Source organism: Fringilla coelebs, assembly GCF_963513975.1.
Source record: "Fringilla coelebs genome assembly, chromosome: 23".
In the NCBI taxonomy this organism is placed as follows: Eukaryota; Metazoa; Chordata; class Aves; order Passeriformes; family Fringillidae; genus Fringilla; species Fringilla coelebs.
Genome location: NC_140049.1, coordinates 1,213,663 through 1,231,410, shown reverse-complemented (window position 1 = coordinate 1,231,410; position 17,748 = coordinate 1,213,663). Strand labels below are relative to the sequence as shown.

The 17,748-nt window shown below is 53.1% G+C and overlaps 2 protein-coding genes across 3 annotated transcripts; both read left to right on the top strand.

Moving 5' to 3' along the window:
* Positions 1-1,333: 1,333 nt before the first annotated feature.
* On the top strand, positions 1,334-8,895 carry LOC311162478 (complement decay-accelerating factor-like; the record flags this gene model as incomplete). Its single annotated transcript, XM_084220848.1, has 12 exons — positions 1,334-1,454; positions 1,668-1,850; positions 2,451-2,642; positions 3,229-3,328; positions 4,585-4,667; positions 5,155-5,349; positions 5,752-5,811; positions 5,922-6,050; positions 6,251-6,323; positions 6,616-6,719; positions 8,174-8,517; positions 8,860-8,895. 12 exons carry the CDS (start codon positions 1,334-1,336, stop codon positions 8,893-8,895), a joined length of 1,620 nt encoding a protein of 539 aa, XP_084076974.1.
* Positions 8,896-9,505: 610 nt separating this feature from the next.
* Positions 9,506-16,129, top strand: LOC311162359 (complement decay-accelerating factor-like). 2 transcript variants are annotated; one of them, XM_084220661.1, is made up of 15 exons: positions 9,506-9,641; positions 10,551-10,742; positions 11,215-11,406; positions 11,597-11,693; positions 11,852-11,937; positions 12,179-12,391; positions 12,960-13,019; positions 13,119-13,145; positions 13,252-13,315; positions 13,469-13,579; positions 13,792-13,983; positions 14,104-14,199; positions 14,438-14,533; positions 15,398-15,609; positions 15,726-16,129. In XM_084220661.1, exons 1-15 carry the CDS (start codon positions 9,563-9,565, stop codon positions 15,728-15,730), a joined length of 1,722 nt encoding a protein of 573 aa, XP_084076787.1. In that variant the 5' UTR covers positions 9,506-9,562; the 3' UTR covers positions 15,731-16,129. The 2 variants fall into 2 exon arrangements, with proteins under 2 accessions (XP_084076787.1, XP_084076788.1); XM_084220662.1 differs by lacking the exon at positions 14,438-14,533.
* The last annotated feature ends 1,619 nt before the right edge of the window (positions 16,130-17,748 follow it).

Below are 17,748 nucleotides of genomic sequence, written 5' to 3'. Positions count from 1 at the left end.
GCCCACGGCCCTGGAGCCCACGGCCAGCGCCCACAGAACTGCCTGGCTCGGCTGCATCCAGGGCATGGAGCTGCAGTGTCATCTGTCCATCCATCCACCTGTCCGTCCATCCATCCATCCATCCATCCATCCATCCATCCATCCATCCATCCATCCATCCATCCATCCATCATCCATTCATCCATCCACCCGCCCATCCATGCGTCCATCCGTCCATCCGTCCATCCGTCCATCCATCCCCCCACAGCTGAGCTGATCCCTCTCTCTCGAGGCTGTCTTTGCTGCCCCACAGCAGCACTTGGGTCCCCTTGGGCAAGCGGTGCCCAAGGCCAGCGAGTGGCCAGGCAGCCTGGAGCGCCAGGTGTGGTTCTGTTGGAGCAGTGACCCTGCAGAAGGGTGGATCTTCCTCTGAAGATCCAGTGGGGGAGGCAGCTGTTTCCTCTGGCAATCCAGTGGGGAAAAAAAGCCTGTCTTGCCGTCCCCAGAAACTCAGATTATATTCTGTTAGGAATGCTGGGCTCCTCCCTCTGGGCTCGCCTCTCCCGATGGGATGCTGTAGTTCTTACCAGCCATGCAGTGGCATTCAATAGCCTGTTATCTGCAGGTGTCTCCCAGGAGGGAGGATTGGTTGTGGGAGAGATAAGGAAAACTGTCCACTGAACAGCAGACAAATAGAATCCATCTTGCCTTGCAATCTGGGACTGGGTGCTTTAATATTTTACAGAAAATGAAATATGTACCGGGCTGGTACCTGTAGTGCTGGTACTGCACTGTCCCTGTCCAGGGGACAAACCCACTGCCCTGGCTGATGTCACAGGGGAAATGTCACAGGGTTAATGTGGCTGCTCACAGCCGGTCCTCATTACCAGGAGTCAAGCAATCAAAGGAAAATACAGCAAACAAGAAGGAAAATGCTTTTATTTGCTTCACTGAGTGTGCTGACAGCAGATCTGTGCGCGTTACCTGTCAGCAAATAACTGAGGAGGTGTTTCCCACTCTGGACGCAGCTTGGGGCTGGAACGGGGATGTTTTTCTCTGGGAACGTGGTTTTGGAAAAACTCTGTTGGTCGGTGCTCGCTGCCAGCCCAGAAGAAAATAACAAAGTGACACAAGTAAGGAGCTCGGGGCAGGAGGACCAGGAGGCTCCCCCCGAGCCTGCGAGTGACAGCTGTCCCCACCCTGGCTGCTCTCCGTGTTCCTGACCGAGATTTCAGCTCCGTGGGTGTCCTGGGAAGGTTTCCACAGCTCCAGAGGTTTGGTGGAGCCTGCAGTGCCTCCCCTCCCAGCCCTGGCAGGCAGCGGGGCTGCACAGAGGAGCACAGCACTCACTGCAATGAAGGCTGGAGCAGCAGGATGGGGGGGACCCCCTGACCCCCCGAGCTGTGGGGTGACCTCTGACCACCCCGTGCTGCTCCTGGCCGTGCTGGGGCTGCTCAGCATTCCTGGGGCTCGCGGTGAGTACGGGGCCGTGGGAAGGAGCAGGATCCCACCCGGCTGCTCCGGGGCTGGGCTGGGGATGCACCCCCGAGCCTGGGGCTGAGCCGTGGCTCGGTGCTGTCACAGAGCCAGCCCTGGCTGGGGCAGCCCTGGGCCATCCCAGCACCCCAGCGGCGGGGAAGGGGCCAGAGAAGGGGCTCCTCACCTGAGGAGGTGTTCTCCTGCCGCAGGTGACTGCGGGCCCCCTCCTGCCATGGCCCACTCCAGCCCCTCCAGCAGCTCCAGCAGCTTCCCGGTGGGATCCAGGGTGACGTTCACCTGCTCGGGGGGCGCCCGCAGGATCCCGGGGCTGCCCGACACCGTGGAGTGCCTGCCCGGCGACATCTGGTCCAGGCTGGCTGAGCCCTGCGGCCGTAAATATCCTCATTTATATCCGAAACAGCCCCGGGGGGAGAGTCCCTGTCCCTGCTGCTGCCCGGCACCATCTCTGTCCCCAGGGACAAACCCTCTGTGCTGGTTCTGTCCCTGTCCCCAGGGACAAACCCTCTGCCCCGGCTCTGTCCCTGCCCAGGGGACAAACCCTCTGCCCTGGCTCTGTCCCTGTCCAGGGGACAAACCCTCTGTGCTGGTTCTGTCCCTGTCCCCAGGGACAAACCCTCTGCCCCGGCTCTGTCCCTGCCCAGGGGACAAACCCTCTGCCCTGCCCTGCTGCCCCTCGCAGCCGCTGGTGGCCGCCGGGGCTGGCAGAGGGGTCAGTCAGGGATGGGGCTGGGCACCCCTGTGCCCCCCAGCCCGTGCATGTGCTCCCCATGTCCTGCTGACCCCTCCCCGGGCTCCTACCCCCCCTCCATCCCTGCTCTGGTGCCTGCAGCAGGTGACAGCCTGGCAAGGAGCCTGAATTCACCTCCCACCAGCGCCAGGAGCTCTCCAGGAGAGTTCTCGTGGTCCTGAGAGTATTTGGTGGGCAGCTGCTGGTGGGCAGCTCTGTCAGGCTGGCTCTCCTTGGCCGCCAGGGAGCTGTGCTACCCCAACCAGGCTGAGCTTTGCTGCCCTGTCCAAGGAGGATGAGACGAGGAATTTCTTCCCTGTGGGCACCAACGTCAGCTACGTCTGCCGGCCCGGCTACGAGAACTCCTCGGAGATCTCCCCCTCCAGCACTTGCCTCGAGAACCTGACGTGGTCCCAGCCTGCTGAGCTGTGCAGGAGTGAGTATTTCTGCTGCCCCACACCCCAGAACAGGCAGCCTGGTCATTATCCTCCCAACAGCCCCATTACATGAAATTGGGGATACTCCTTGCCAAGATTGAACAGCAGAAGCATCACTGATGTTCTTTTTGTTTTTTTTCTGCTGGCATAAACAGGTCTGGTTTGATTTTCATGCTAGGGAATGTTTGGTTGGACTTGGTGATCTCAGTGGTATTTTCCAAGATTTTTGTGGCCCTAAAGAAGTTTTCACTGGGACATGGCACGTGCAGGGGACAAATCCCAATCTGGTATTGTAGCACTGAACTTCAACATGAAGGCAAAGCATTCTCTTGGTGACACTCATGGAATATTGAGACTGCTGATGGGACAGGAATAGTTTTTCACAGTCGAGTACCTCGTTCCTAATCCACTGAGGTGGAAACCCCTCTGTGGGTGTGGAGCATTTTGGGAGCCCCACCTTGCCCTACAGCTGAGTCTGGCTCCTGCCAGCCTGGCTGCGATGCCCATGGAGGAAAATCCTAGGAACCTTTGGGAATTCCCCTCAAGCCTGTCTTGTGTCTCATTCAGCCTTTCTTGTGTCCCCAGGGAGGTCCTGTGGCACCCCGGGGGCGCTGCCCGGGGGCAGGACGGGGCCCCTCGGGGACCTGCAGCTGGGAGCACAAGTGGAAGTGTTCTGTGAGGATGGGTGAGTGCTGGGACACAGCTCCAGAGTGGCACACAGCTGCAGGGAGGGCACCAGGGCCAGGATTTGGGGGCACCTTTTCCTCCAAGTGCCACCCAGAGGAGCTCTGAGTGTCCATCCCAACAGGAGCAGTTGGTTCTACTCACAGTTGATAACTCCAGACTTCAGTACAAATGATTTAAAATCTTTTTGCTAAAGACAGTTGAGATATATTGAAAAAAAAAGGGTTACATTGGGCTTTTTAAAATCCATTAAAGTTCAGCTGGAAAAGTGCAGTGAAACACAATTTCCACAGTCAGGAGCTGACTCATGGCTGCTGCCTGCTTTCAATCAGGGCCCAAAGGCAGTGGACAGCCCTGAAATTTTAATCTCTTGCCACTCCAGGCAGCGTTCCTCCCTCCAGCAGGAAGCATCTGGCATCATCTGGCTGGTGCTGCCCAGCTCCAGGTGCAGCAGAGGGGTTTGTCTCTCCCTTGGGGTGCAATTGAGAAAATGAGAGCGTGTCCCACCCTGCTGGGGTGAGCTAAACTTTGGAAACCCACTTCAGGGTGGAGGGATCGTGTTGCTCATGTAAGTTGGGTCAGATATGATCCATCCTGGCCAGATATGAGGGTTTCTGCTCAGGAGGGGGATTCAGAGTGGGGAAGGTGTCAGCTGTCCCTGAGCTTCCAGCACACCAGTGCAGAATCCACTTTAATTAAATATGGATTGATCCCTGCTGCCCTCACTGGTCCTGGAGTACAGGAGGATTGATCTGAATCTGGATTGGGTTGGAGCAGACCTTAAAACTCATCCAGTGCCATCCCCTGCCATGGCAGGGACACCTTCCACTGTCCCAGGTGGCCCCTCCCGTGTCACCTCCCCCCTGAGGTGACAGCAGAGTGGGAAAGGCCCTGGATGGGGACAGGGGGATCCCAGCGCTGCTGTGGGGCAGGAGCAGGCAGGGATGGAGCCTCTGATTCAGCAAATCCCGTGGGAATCCAGCCCTCAGTCCTGTCTGGCATTCCCAGAGCATTCTGCCAGCCTCAGCTCCAATTTCTCCCTTCCCTGCTGTGGAAAATGCAGAGTCAGAGCAGAGAGCCACCAAAAATAGATGGGCACAGATCCTGCCAGAGCTCTCCTGCTCACCAGCAGTGTCAGCAGCACTGCCTGTGTAAAACTGCCTCTCCCACACTCCTGATCATGCTCACACTGGAGGTGGGTGGGAAACATTCCCAGGATCTGGATAGTTACACGGATTTTTCTCTCCTGTATTTTAGGTACAAATTAGTCGGGAATAATTTCATCTGGTGCACGCTGAAAGGGAACGATGTTGAATGGAGCGAACTCCCAACTTGTGAATGTGAGATGGATCTTAAATTGTGAGATTAAACCTTTTTACTTCACTCCAGCAGATCCTGCATCCCCATGCCCAGTCCAAAGCTCTCTTTGGGTTGTTTTTGTTGATACTCTGGGGCTGATGTGTCCCCAGAAGCACAGCTGAGAAATGCCCATTCTGCTGCTATTTCAGCAGCTTTGTTCCCACAAAATCAACATTTTTGTCATGACTGAAGGTGATGGGGTGAGATTTCCAGGAATCCTGAGCACAGCAAGCTGCTGTTTATTTGTTGTGGCAAATAAAGAGAGGGAGAGGGAGAAAAGTGTGAGAAGAAAAAACACTTGGGGAACAAACCAGAGAGAACTGGGACAGGCAGCAGCGCTTCACCCACCTAGGGCTGGTTACCCACCTGCACTGTCCAAAGTTTATCCTCAAGAACCTCAGGCAGACTCAAACTTTTTGTATTTTCTATTAAAAGCTTTAGCAAACACATTGTCCTTCTCTCCTGCAGTAATTACCTGCTCTCCACCTCCTCCAATCAGCCACGGGAGACACGATGGGGAAGGAGTTGAAATTTTCCCTTATAACTCCACGGTGTCCTACAGCTGTGACCCCAACTTCCAGCTGGTGGGGAATGGGAGCCTCCAGTGTGGGAGCAGGGACAAAACCAGTGGGGTCTGGAGTGGAGCCACACCCGAGTGCAAAGGTGGTTTCATCCCATTCAGTGGCTGATATTATCTATTATTTATCATTTAGTATTTATAATTTATAATTTAATATTTAGTATTTTGTATTTAATATTATTTAGTGTAATTTAGCATTTCATATTTTGTATTTAGTATTTATTACTTAGTATTTAGTATTTAGTATTTATTACTTATTACTTAGTATTTAGTATTTATTACTTATTACTTAGTATTTAGTATTTTGTATTAGTTTGGTATTCAGGGGGAACCAGCTTAAAATATTGTGGGTATGAAGTGCAGGAGGGGTGAAAATGCAAGTGTAAGGAAATTTTAAAGGGAAAAAGGCAGTGCTGGAGCAAGGACTGGGTGGGCTCTGAAGGAAGGAGGAGTGCTCTGAGCAACGCTCCCTCTTTGTCCCCCAGAGAAAAGCTCAGCTGTCAGACTTGGAGCAAAAGACATGGAGAGGAGAGCTCCTCCCAAAAGTGAGTTGAAATCACTGCACACTGAATCAAGCCCATTAATTTTTCTCCTCTATCACATTTCTAGGAAAGGCCACCCGGTGAATTTCACCCCGTGAATTCCATTTTCTCAGGTGCCCAGGGAAATGCAGCCCAGCCCTCCAAGAAGGGTCTCCTGTGGGAGAGGAAGCTCAGCCTCTATAAAAAGGCTCTGCAAAGCACCCTCCAACCCTCCCAGTCCTCCTCTTCCTTCAGGAAACCAGGTCAGTCCTGGAGGCACAACCCCATCCTGGCACCTCCTGGTTACTCCCATCCCTAAAGCCCAGAGTTTCCATTTTTTCTCCCATTTTTCTCTTCAGTGAGCAGGAACTGGGCTGCCTCAGCGTTCAGATTTGTTCTACCTTTGTACAAATCCCCAAAATCCTATTTTGGGCCCAGCAAAGGATCCATGTGTCCTCTGAAGTGCATGGGGATCCTTCCTCCACCTGGCTGCTTTCAGAAGTTAAAATGGCCCAAATTTCCATCAGTCTGTGGAAGTGAGTGGGGGTTTTGTCATGTTCTTCTCTTCTGTAAGTTTTCTCTGTATAATTTACATTTTTTGCTGGATGAGCATCTGGTTCACAGCTCAGCTTTGACTGCACTAGCCTCCTGTTCTCATAAAAACCTTTGCTTTGTCTGAAATAATTTATTGATTATTTCCTTGCCCTTACGTTATTACTGATAATTTTTTTTAAACTCATTTTTTGGGCATTTTGAGAAGCAAGAGAGAATTTGTACCACTTGGGAGTGCCAGGGCTGCAGGTGCTGATGCCAGCCTTGTTCCCACAGGGAGCTCCTGCACAACCAGGAGAGGCTGGACGTGGCGGAAGCCCTGCTCCTCCAAATTCCCCACCCGCTGCAGAGGATGACTTTGATCCATGAAAAGGGGGAACGTTGGCTTTGTGGGAAGTGCTGGGAGCTGTAATTGTGTCACTGTACGTGGGGAAGGCACAACACCTGCTGGAGGATCTCATCAGCTGGGGGAAGGTGAAAAGGGTTCCTCTGGTGTCAGGCTCAGGCTGAGTTTGCCCATTCCTGAGTTTTGTCTTTTGGGTCAAAACCAGAAAATCTTTTACCATTCCTGACCTGTCCCAAAAGTGCCCCATGCAATGGTCACATTTATCAGGACTCTCACCTTGCTTTAAGATGAAGAACGACCTAAATCAGGTTTGTCCCGCCTATAAGATGTAATTTTTTAATGATGATGTTTTAGCATTCCAATAAATCGATGGAAAATTATTCCTAAAAGTATTTCTTGGCTGATTTCCGTATTTGCTCCTCCTCTCCGAGTTTTCCTTTCAGTGATTGCCTCCCAGCATCCCGACCCAGCTGCGATTCCTGCTGGTCCCGCCAGGGTTTCAGAGGCTGCTGCAGAGTTCCCCGGAGCTGTCCCGCCCAGCCTGACGCGGTGTTTCCAGGGCCGCAGGTTTTCTGCTCGCTGGCAACACCACAACAAACCCTAAACACAGCCCCAGCCTCCCTGGGGAGGGAGCTGCTCCCTCAACTCCCCAGGAATTCCTGGCTGCAGCTGATCCAGCTGTGGATCCAGCTGCCAGCAGGGAAAAGCAAAGCAAGGACTTCCCTGTCCTGTTTTAGCTCATTTATTTTAGGAAACCATGGTACTTGGGATATTAACACTGTGTAATCTTTATATCTTGAGTGGTTTAAACCCTTTCTTTAGCAAAAGCTTCTTCGTGTATCAGCCCAAAGTTCCTTGCAGTTTTTATTTCTACCACAGGAAGATAAAGCCATGCGTGGGCTGGGTATCTCTGACCTCATAACGTAAAGGAGCCACTTCTGCTTTCCAGAGGGAGGGAGGCAGCTCAGTCCTGCTGTGAGCACATCAGCCAGGCACAGACACAGAAATACAGCTCCTAAATATCCTCCCAGGGCTGCCACCCTGCAACAGAGGGACTGCAAAAGTCACCTGTGCTCTTTTGGCTGCCTACCCCAATTTTGTCCTGTAAAGACCTAAAACTCCCAAAGCCTTTCTGGGTTTTTATTTCTATTTAGCAATAAATGGTAATTGTTTATAAAGGGTACTCTGTGAATTCAACTCGCTGCTGTTTTCTTGTCATATTTTATTCTCTTTTTCAAGAATCAGCTTTGAGGTATATCCTGGCAATGATCAGATTCGATGCTCAGTCAGTTCTTTATCACTCTGAACATTTATTTTCTAAATGCCATCCAAGTTAAACTTGGTTACATATTTTTAAAAAGGAGGAAAGGAGGAAAGCAGGGATGGTTTCTGGGAAGTGGTCTGGAAAAGGCAGCTGGAGTTGCACCTCCCCTAATCCTGTTCAGCCACCCTGGGACTGAGCCCTGCAGCCCCTGAGCTGAGGCTCAGCCCAGGCAGACCCGGGCTCAGCCCAGGCAGACCCAGGCTCGGCCCAGGAGGTTTTGGGAGCTGAGGCTGAGTTCCTGCGGCAGTCCCGGGGCAGTTCCAGCGCTGGTTTTGCTGTTGGGTTCCGCCGGCCGCCTCCGCTGCCCCAGCCCGGCTGGGCTCGGGCTGCTCCCCGTGCGCGCCCCCAGCAGCTGCCCGGGCTGATTCCTGCGCTGCGGGGACGGGTGGCAGGGCCAGATAAAGCTGCTGGCCCTCGGTGGCCGGGCAGGGACAGCGCTGCTATCGGGGGCTCGGCCACCGCCCGGGAGGAGCCGCGGGAGCAGCGGCAGAACGGGCAGCGAATGCGGGTGCAGAGGGCAGGGCTGAGCCCGGTGCCCGGGCAGGGGGCACAGATGTCTCCTGTTCCCTCCCCAAGCAGAAAACAGCCTGTGTCCTGGGGCTTTCTGGGGGTTTCTGGGGGTTTCTGGGGTTCAGCCTGTAAGCAAGGGCATGTCACCGAGCTGAAGCTGCAGCTGCCGGTTCTGTGAGCGCAGCCACTCCCTGCGGGGGCTCAGCATCACGCAGTCTTTGCCAAATACTTTTCAGCATCTTCCTGCCCCGTGCCAAGGTCACTGCCCTAACTAATGCAGGAGAATTCCCCAGAATTTAAAGGTGTTTTGTTTCCTGTTAACAGATTCCTCTTTCCTTAGGCAGACGCCCTCCCCATTCAGGCCAGTGAGCTGTAAAAATGCAGCCAAGGTCTCCTCATGGAATCTGTCAGCGTGTTTACAAGGAAGTGTTTTATGGGAATACGTTATCCAAGGTGCTGGATTCCTCCCTTCGGAAACCACCTCTGTGTCTCATTGCTACATCTGATTGGAACTTAAATTGTATAGGAAAGGAAAATAAAAGACAAATTAAAAAAAAATGAGGGAAATTGGTAAGTGTGAGCAGTGGAAACATTGCTGTTTCCTGGATAACAAATGGAAACAGGAAGGTGAAGGTGCAGGTCGGCTGCTGGTGGCTGCCCTGTCCTTGGACGGGGAGAGCACATTCCCCTTCCTGCCCTTTTTGATTAGGGTATTTTCTTTTCCTTTGCGACTTGGCAGCTTTGGAGGGAGGGGGGGCCTTTCTTGGAAATTCAGAGTGGTGCTGAGAAGGAGAGGCTGAGGCAGCGGATTCCCGGGGAGCCGCTCCTTGGGACGCCAGGCGCGCCTGGCACCGCTCACCCCCCGCGCTCCACGCCCAGCCCCGCTCCCCACCGCGCTCTCGGCTTTCGTCAGAGCCTTCCCGGAGCTGAGCTGAGCTCAGCCGAGCTGGGCTGGCCGGGAGGGGCGGGCGGGGGTTCCGCGGAGCTCGGAGCAGCCCCGCGGGAGTGGCTCCGCTGCCCGAGCAGTGCCGGGGGGACCCGCGATGGGCTCCGACGGCCTCTGCTCGCTCCTGCTGCTGCTGCTGGTGCTGCTGGTGCTGCTGGTGCTGCCCGCGGCGTGGGGTGAGCCCCGGGAGGGGAGCGGGGTGCGGGGAGCCGGGCACGCCGGGCTGGGGGCTCCGTGCGTGCGGGAGCATCCTCTGCTCTCGCGGGTGTGCGAGTGTAGGATCCGTGTGCAATCCATGGGAGTGTGGGTTATCCATGGCAGTGTGGGTTATTCACTGGAGTGTGGGTTATCCATGGCAGTGTGGATTATTCACGGGAGTGTGGGTTACCCATGGCAGTGTGGGTTATCTATGGCAGTGTGGGTTATTCATGGGAGTGTGGGTTATCCATGGCAATGTGAGTTATCCATGGCAGTGTGGATTATTCACGGGAGTGTGGGTTATCAATGGCAGTGTGGGTTATCTATGGCAGTGTGGGTTATCCATGGCAGTGTGGGTTATTCACGGGAGTGTGGGTTATCAATGGCAGTGTGGGTTATCTATGGCAGTGTGGGTTATCCATGGCAGTGTGGGTTATTCACAGGAGCATGGGTTATCCATGGCAGTGTGGGTTATCTATGGCAGTGTGGGTTATCATTGGCAGTGTGGGTTATCCGTGGCAGTGTGGGTTATCCGTGGCAGTGGGGGTTATCCGTGGCAGTGTGGGTTATCCGTGGCAGTGGGGGTTATCCATGGCAGTGTGTGTGATGCATATATGCTCCATGTCTTATCCATGATCCGTGCGTGTTTTCTGTGTGCTCTGTGTGTTATGTGTGTCAAGGTGTTTGTTATCCAAGTGCACGTGCTCTGTGTGTTCCTTTTGTGGCTGTTTGTGCTCTGTGTTCTCATGTGTGTGTACCCCATATCCCTGTCCCTGCGTGTGCTCCCTGTGCCAGCCTTTCCCACCGGCTCTGTGTACCCCCTGCCCCTCCCAGGGTACAAAAGCAGCAGAAGGATCCCCACTAAATCCCCGTTTATTTTCCCTCAGGGGACTGCGGGCCGCTGCCGAATATCAGCCACGCTGAACCCCAAGGGGACGCCAAACACCAGCAGAGCTTCAGTGTGGGCTTCACAGTGACCTTCGGCTGCGAGCCGGGTTACACCAAAATCCCCTTTGTCCCCGACACCATCCGGTGCCTGCCCAACTCCCGCTGGTCCAGCCTGGCGGAGCTCTGCGGCCGTGAGTGTTTCCCTCTGTGACACCAGGAGGGCGCGGGCTGCTGGTGGGAACACCCACAGCTTTGGCAATCGCTGCCTCAGGGGTTTCCTCATCACACAGGATGAAGTGGTCTGGCCACTTCTCTTGCGGCCCCTTTTTCCTACACTCCACCGAGGTCGTTGGAAGCACTTGTGTGTTAATGAAAATAGAAGAACAGCTTGGGAAGCACATGGAAAAGGGGAGGGAATGCAGGGGCAGAGCACTGAGTGACCAAAGGGTTAACCAGGCAGGGAGGTTTGGCTGTGGGGATTTGGAAACTTCTCCTTCTTCTGCACTTCCACCTCAGACAATTCCCAAACTGGGCACGGTTTGGGGTGTCCATGCTCTTAGTGATGCTCGTGCGATATCACTCGGATTTATGTTTACAGTTGAAAGCAAAATGCTGTTATTTTTGCCCTGTAACTGGATATTTGTGTGTCTCTGTGGTGGCCAGGCAGCTGTCCCAGACCCAAAACTGTGTTATTTGCTGAGCTATCACCAGAAGACAAAACGCAGAATTTTTACACCGTGAACACCACGGTGAGGTACATTTGTCGCCAAGGTTATGATAACACCACAGCCCAGCTCCCCACCAGCACCTGTTTGGACAACTTAACGTGGACAGAAGTTCCTGAACTGTGCCAGAGTGAGTGTCCCCATGTCATTTCATTTTCCCCAATGCTGTGTTCCAAGTGCCACGCCTGTATTTTAAAATTGCTCCTCTCTAACGACATCTAACATGAAATACCCTTAATTGCCATACTGCCATGAAAACTAAATCTGTGGGGCTTTTCCCAGACTCATAGTGTCCTAAGGATAATCTTACTCTTTTTTAGGGAAATCTTGTGGTATTCCAGCCAATCCAGAACATGGCAAAGTCATCCTAGAGGAACATCGGCTGGGCGCAACAGCCAGAGTGGCTTGTGACCGTGGGTGAGCGTGAAGCCACTGCCCTCTGCATCCCAGCTGCGTGGCCAGAGTCCCTGGGGTGTGAACTGGGACATGGAGCCCATGCAGAGTCCTCACACCTCTGTGGTGACACATTCTTGGTTGGTGACAACCAGCTGATTTTGTGCCTTTTGCCCCTGCAGGTACAGATTAAAGGGAGCATCAGCTTCCATCAACTGTCTCCTAGAGGGAGACAAAGCTGTCTGGAGTCCTCTTCCAGCTTGTCAGGGTGGGTGAAGTTGTCCAGTGCTTGACTGGAAAAAACAAATAATCCAACTCAGAAATTCTGAATTTTTCGTTTATCTCAGTAAGTGAAGTCAGGTCAGCATCTCTGCAAGGGGACAGCTGCTGCCACGAGCAGGGAGTCCCCAGGAGCATCGCCGGTTCCTGTGCAAGCCTGGCAGGAGCAGTCTCTGCTGAGAAGAGCATCCCAGGGTCCCCTCCTGAGTTCTCTCCTCTTCCTCCCCCAGTGATTTCCTGTCCCCCTCCTCCAGCCATCCCCCGCGGGCAGCACAGTGGCAACAGCTCGGAGGGGTTCGTGCTGGGCTCTGTCACAACCTACACGTGTGAGCCGGGGCTGGAGCTGGTGGGACAGGACACGCTGTTCTGCACCGGCGACAGCGGCGACAGCGGCGACAGCGGCGACAGCGGCACCTGGAGCGGGGCCCCGCCCGTCTGCCGGGGTGAGCCCCATCCCCTGCTCACAACCATCCCCTTCCCTGCAGTTTGCTCCTGCTGGGCTGTCACTGCTCCTGGTCCCATCCCCTGCTCACAGTTTTCCCCTGCTGGGCTGTCACTGCTCCTGGTCCCATCCTGGCCACACAGGCACCCTCCCTGTAGGGTTTGTTTCCAGGGCAGCAGCAGCTGCTCTGCAAGGTGCCAGGCTCTACCGAGGAGCACCAGGAGCAGAACCAGACTTGGTTTTACTTTTTCCCTTCAAGAGGAACGGGCAGAAGTGTAATGAACAATGTGGGAAGTTATCAGTGGCTGCAAAGCTGTTGGAGGGAATTAGAAAGGATTTATTTATCCCTTGTGTCCAACAACAACCAGGCAATAAAGCCAAGTGGAATAGCAAAATCCTCTCTGTCCTTAAGGCCTGGAGTGGCACAAGAGGTCCCTGCCACAGCCTGAGACGCACAAGTCACCTGCACATGTGATGTTTGCTCCTCTCTGAACTATTTTATAAATTTGGTACAAGCTGAGCACCATATAAAATCACATTTTGAGTGCTTTCCCTTTGTCTCTCCCTAGTTAAAACTGCAGCAGAGACAAACCAAACCAAACCCTCGGAAGAGAATCCTTACTGGCTGGGTAAGAGCTCCATTTCTTAGAAGTCCTGTTAATTGCTGTAATTGCACCACATTTTGCCCTTCATATTTTTAACATCCCTTTCATTATTTTCCTCCCCAGCAAGCATCCTCATTCCTACTTGCATTGGTAAGAAGTTTAAAATTGTAAATATATTTTCCTACCCCAAAGCTGTTTGCTGTTAAGTACCTGGAGTCAATGGTTGATTTCACTCTCCCTTTCCCTTCTTTGTTAGTTCCCCCAGTAGCCCTTGGAATTCTAGCTGGGATCATCATGAGACGGAAAGAGAGTGAAAAGCAGTAAGCTGCCCCTTGAAAATCAGAACTTTCCCTGGGGATAAGTGGATTTTTCCTTTCAAATCCTATACCTTCAGTATATTTGCATGGTTAACATGATTTTTCCATGTTGTAAAGCTTTTTATTCTACAATTTCCCCCCTTTCTGTCTCTCCAGCTCTTATAATGTGAATTCACAAAAGCAGGAGGTGAAGGGAAGGGATGCAGTGATGAACCTGGAGGTTACAGATGAGAAGAAATGCCCCAAGCCCTGGAATTCCTACTTTTGGTAGGTTTGCTTGTTCACCTGCCCAAAAACTTGTGCCAGACTTCTGACTACAGCCAGGGCTCTGACTGCTGCTGAGCTCACCTGTGCAGAAGATCTTTGAGCACTTTTTGACTTTCAAATGCCCCGGTGAACACCCTGCTGTGCAAAGGGGGCTTCGGGAGGGTTTGGGGTTTGCTGGCTGAGTGGATTTCCCCCGTCTCTCTCATCCACAGCCACACAGGGAATTGCCACGTGTGTCCCAGCTGTGAGGAGCAGCTCCACAGTGACCTGGCCCCTCTCTCTGAGCCCCCACACCACGGCTGTGCCACCTGCCAGGACTGGATCAGCTCCCAGCCCCAAAAACCCCGCAGCTACTCGGTGCCCAGCATTGGTGGTGGGGACAGCCAGAGCCCAGCAGACAGCAGGTACAGATCCAGCAGGGGAGCCCACGGGAGGGGAAAGGGGGAGGAAGCACCTCTCTGTGGATAAAGTGAGTTTTGGGAAGCCACACACTCAGGCTCTGTGTGTTCCCTCTGTGTGTTCAGCTCTCCTGCCAAAGCTGTGGATGTGCTGAGGGCAGGAGGCACAGGAGAAGCTGCTCCACAGAGGAGTGAGGCAAAGCAGCCCACGGACCAGCAAAGGTCAGTCTTGCACCTGAAAACACCCAGATGCCACGGTGGGCATGGACAAAAATCAGCCAATTTCAGAACTTTGCTTATCAGAGAATCCCAGAATGGTTTGGGCTGGAAGGGACCTTAAAGCTCATCCCATCCCACCCCCACACCTCCTGCTGTCCCAGGCTGTTCCAAGCCCCAGCAGCAGGGCCTGGAAGGCACATCCGTGCTCCCAGTGCACATCCTCAATGGTTCTTCTCTGCAGTGACCACATCTGTCCCATCTGTGAGAGCTGGCTCCGTGCCCACACTGGCCAGGGTGACAGCAGTGCTGTGACACCGGGGGAGTGGTGGCACAAAGGGTGAGTGTGGCCAGGGCAGGCAGCTCCTGCCCAGCTCCTCTCAGCGCTGCAGTGTGTGCCCAGTGCCCCCCAAACCGAGAGCTCACTGCTTAACTCAGAGCAAAAGGGGGTGGCAGTGTGTGAATGTTGGTGTGCAGGGCTGGAAGGGTGGTGCCTGCTCGAGCAGAGAGATGTGGAACTGCGTGAGGTTCACTCAGATGATGCTTGTGGGGCTTCCCTGGGTGTCTCTGGAGCAGCCTGTGCTCCTCAGCTGTGCTCACCTGGCTCGGCCTCGTGTTCTTTGGGCTCTGGTTTTGGTTAAGCAGCAAAGAGCCCAGGTGAGACCCTGCAGTGGGAGCCTCTTCTCAGCCACTGCCCGGTGCTTTTCCCACCTCTGGGTGTGGTTCCTTTGCTTGGGGCAAGGTAAGGTTTTGGGCCAGAGAAGCGATGAGGTAAAGCTATTTGCTCAGTTTATTTATTTATCTTCTGATACTAACCCATGTGAGTCTGGTGCTCTCTCAGGCTGACAAAGCTTCCTCAACACAGTCACCACTGACAGAGCCAAATTCACATAAAAACCAAATAAACATGGTTGGACATGTGAATCTGCTTGCTTTGGCTTTGGGAAGTGTGAACTCCTTGCTGCTGCATTTGCTTCAGGGTTTTTCCATTTATTCCTGTGAGTGCCTGCTCCACTGGCTGGCAGCCCCAGGTGTGGTGGAGCTGGCCCAGTTCTGCATTCTTGGGCCACTGCCTGTTGGAGTTTGAAAAGGGAAATTGTGAAGGAAAGCAGCTCTGTGGGTGCTGCAGCCTGTGCAGGTGGGTTGGACAGGGGCAGGTCCTGTCACCACCCCGCTGGGACTCACCTCCCCTCTCTCCCCACAGCCCCCAGGGCCCCGTCTGCCCCCCCTGCACGGACAGACAGCTCCTGTCCCTCGTCCACGGGGACACAGCCAGCAGCCCCGTGTGTCCCCTGGCCGGGGAGGGGACCCCAGCCCACCTGGTCCCTCTGCACAGCCCCGGCTGCCACCTGTGCCCCGTGTGCTCGGTGCCCAGCCACGCTCACCTGTGCCAGCCCCAGCGCCTGGCACCTGATGGTAGGAGCTGCTCGGGGCACCCCAAACACCCCGGGGTCCCTGGGCAGGGGCACAGGGCTCCTCAACCCCCCCAGGCTGAGGGGCTCCCTCTGATTCCTGCTTGTTTCCCGTTGCAGGATAAATCCAGGAGCTGAGGAGGGAAGGGGAGTTCGGCACTGACCCCTGGCAGGGATTCAGCTCTGAGTGCAATAAAGGGACCTGAAATCAAAGCTCTGACTTCACCTGGGCTGGCAAAGAAGCAGAAAAACCAAACACACTTCAAACCCACCTCTGTGTTGGTTTAATGCCCACTTTTTTGTTTATTTTTGTATGAACAAGTATTTTTGCAGCTCTTAAAGTGAGACTTTAAAAAGTCAGTAAACGTTTCTTTGTGCTAGGAAAACAATTTCCTCTTTGCACAATCTTACAAGATTTATTTGTATTTCTTAAACTACTTTCTTTAAACTGAGGTTCCTTTCCTAATGTGTAGATAAAAGTGCAAAATTTACAGTATTTATAGTAGAATTGTTTTGTAAATAAAAGGAATATAAAATAAGGAACATTGGTATCCTGGCTCTGGGGTTTATTTCATATTTACTAATCAAGCCTTCCCATAGAGCGGCTTAAATGATTTTGCAGCCTCATTATTTGCCAGTAGTAATCAAGTTCATTAATTGTTTCTGCTCAGTTAATTGCTGCTGTTGCACTGGTGTCCAGTGCCTGGGCTTTCCTGGGAATTGTGATGAGGGAGGTGGGGCAGTGCTCTGCCTTTTCCTCCTGACAAAGTGGCCTTGAAGCAGCGACTGCCAGGAACCCTGGCACTGCTGTGTGGCACTGGAGTGCTTCGGAAGCCACCTGGAATGCTGCTCAGAACTTCTGGAATGCCAAAGACCTTTGTCCTGGGAGCAGGACACCAACCCCCAGCTTTTGGGCACTTTGTTTTCATCCTGCCTGCCCTGAGCCACTCCTGGCTCTGCTGATGGCAAGGCCATGCTGAGGCATTGGTGTCCTTTCCTGGCTGTAACTCAGCCTGGCTGAAGATCACTGGACAAGCTGTCATAAAATGGAGTTAAGATTGGAAGGTTTCCTGTTTAGAAGGGAAACACCACTGTGGTGGAATTTTGACTGCCTAAGCCTGAGCCACTCAGACTCTCAGCTGCTGGTAAAGCAAAATGTTGAGGTTTGGGGTTTTGCCTGCTGCAGAGGTAAATCACCCATCTGGGAGCTTCTCATGGTGCACACTGGGAACAGGAACCATCCAAAATGTGTCTACTACAGACCTTTGGTTTCTCCATTTTCCCCTGCTAGCAGGAACACGCCTCTGGTAAGAAGGAAACCCACAAATAACCATTTCCATGCACACACCAGCCTTGTTCCAGACAGACCCCCAAGTTCTCCCTCCCTGGCAGGGCATTGTCCTGCTCAGCTCTCACAGGGGCACTGCAGATCCTGTTTCTTCAGCCTTGCAGAGCAAGCACTTGCACATTGCTGGTTATTTTTATTGCTCTCTTACTGTAAGCCATGTGAATGACTAAAAGGACAAAATAAACCTGAAGCCTCCCAGCTCTGGGTTGTGTTTGGTTTTGTTACTTTAATCCCAGCACATTTATTCATACTGCATAGTCCAAAGTGATTTTTTTTTTCCAAATGATTTAACATGTGATTTGGGGATCAGCTTGGAATTATCTCCCCACAATCAAATGAAAGGAATTGTGAATGCTGAAACATTTTTTACCACCAAAATCTACCATCGGAGAGGGTTTATTTACTGTATTTGTTAATCAATTGCACATAATTTTTCTTTATAATCTGAGTGCAAATGACCAAGTGCAATTCTGCAGTGGGAACTTTGGATTTGTAAGTGTTGGAAGATCTCTGTCAATAAAAGAAATAAAAGGGCTTGAGCAGTTCAAGTCTTGCTGCCTGTTTTAGGCTCAGGAAGTGTCATCGGTGTGAGGTGGGCAGCTGGAGCTGCTGGGGCTGCTCCTCATCCAAAAGTCCTGTCTGGGGTTTATTCTCCCTGCCAGTGGGGAGGGATCAGCCCAGGGTTGGGTCAGGAGGATTTGTGTCCCCAGTTGTTCCTGTTTTTATGGGAGGGGGGAATTCCCACTGCCTGTCCCACCCCGGGCAGGTGAATTGTGCCATGTCCCTCAGGTGCCA

Excerpts from the sequence above, each read along its gene's own strand:
- LOC311162359 (XM_084220661.1), top strand. The coding sequence starts at position 9,563 with ATGGGCTCCGACGGCCTCTGCTCGCTCCTGCTGCTGCTGCTGGTGCTG. Across the intron at positions 11,407-11,596 it reads AGTTCCTGAACTGTGCCAGA|GGAAATCTTGTGGTATTCCA; the intron begins GTGAGTGTCCCC and ends ACTCTTTTTTAG. Across the intron at positions 13,984-14,103 it reads CAGAGCCCAGCAGACAGCAG|CTCTCCTGCCAAAGCTGTGG; the intron begins GTACAGATCCAG and ends CTGTGTGTTCAG.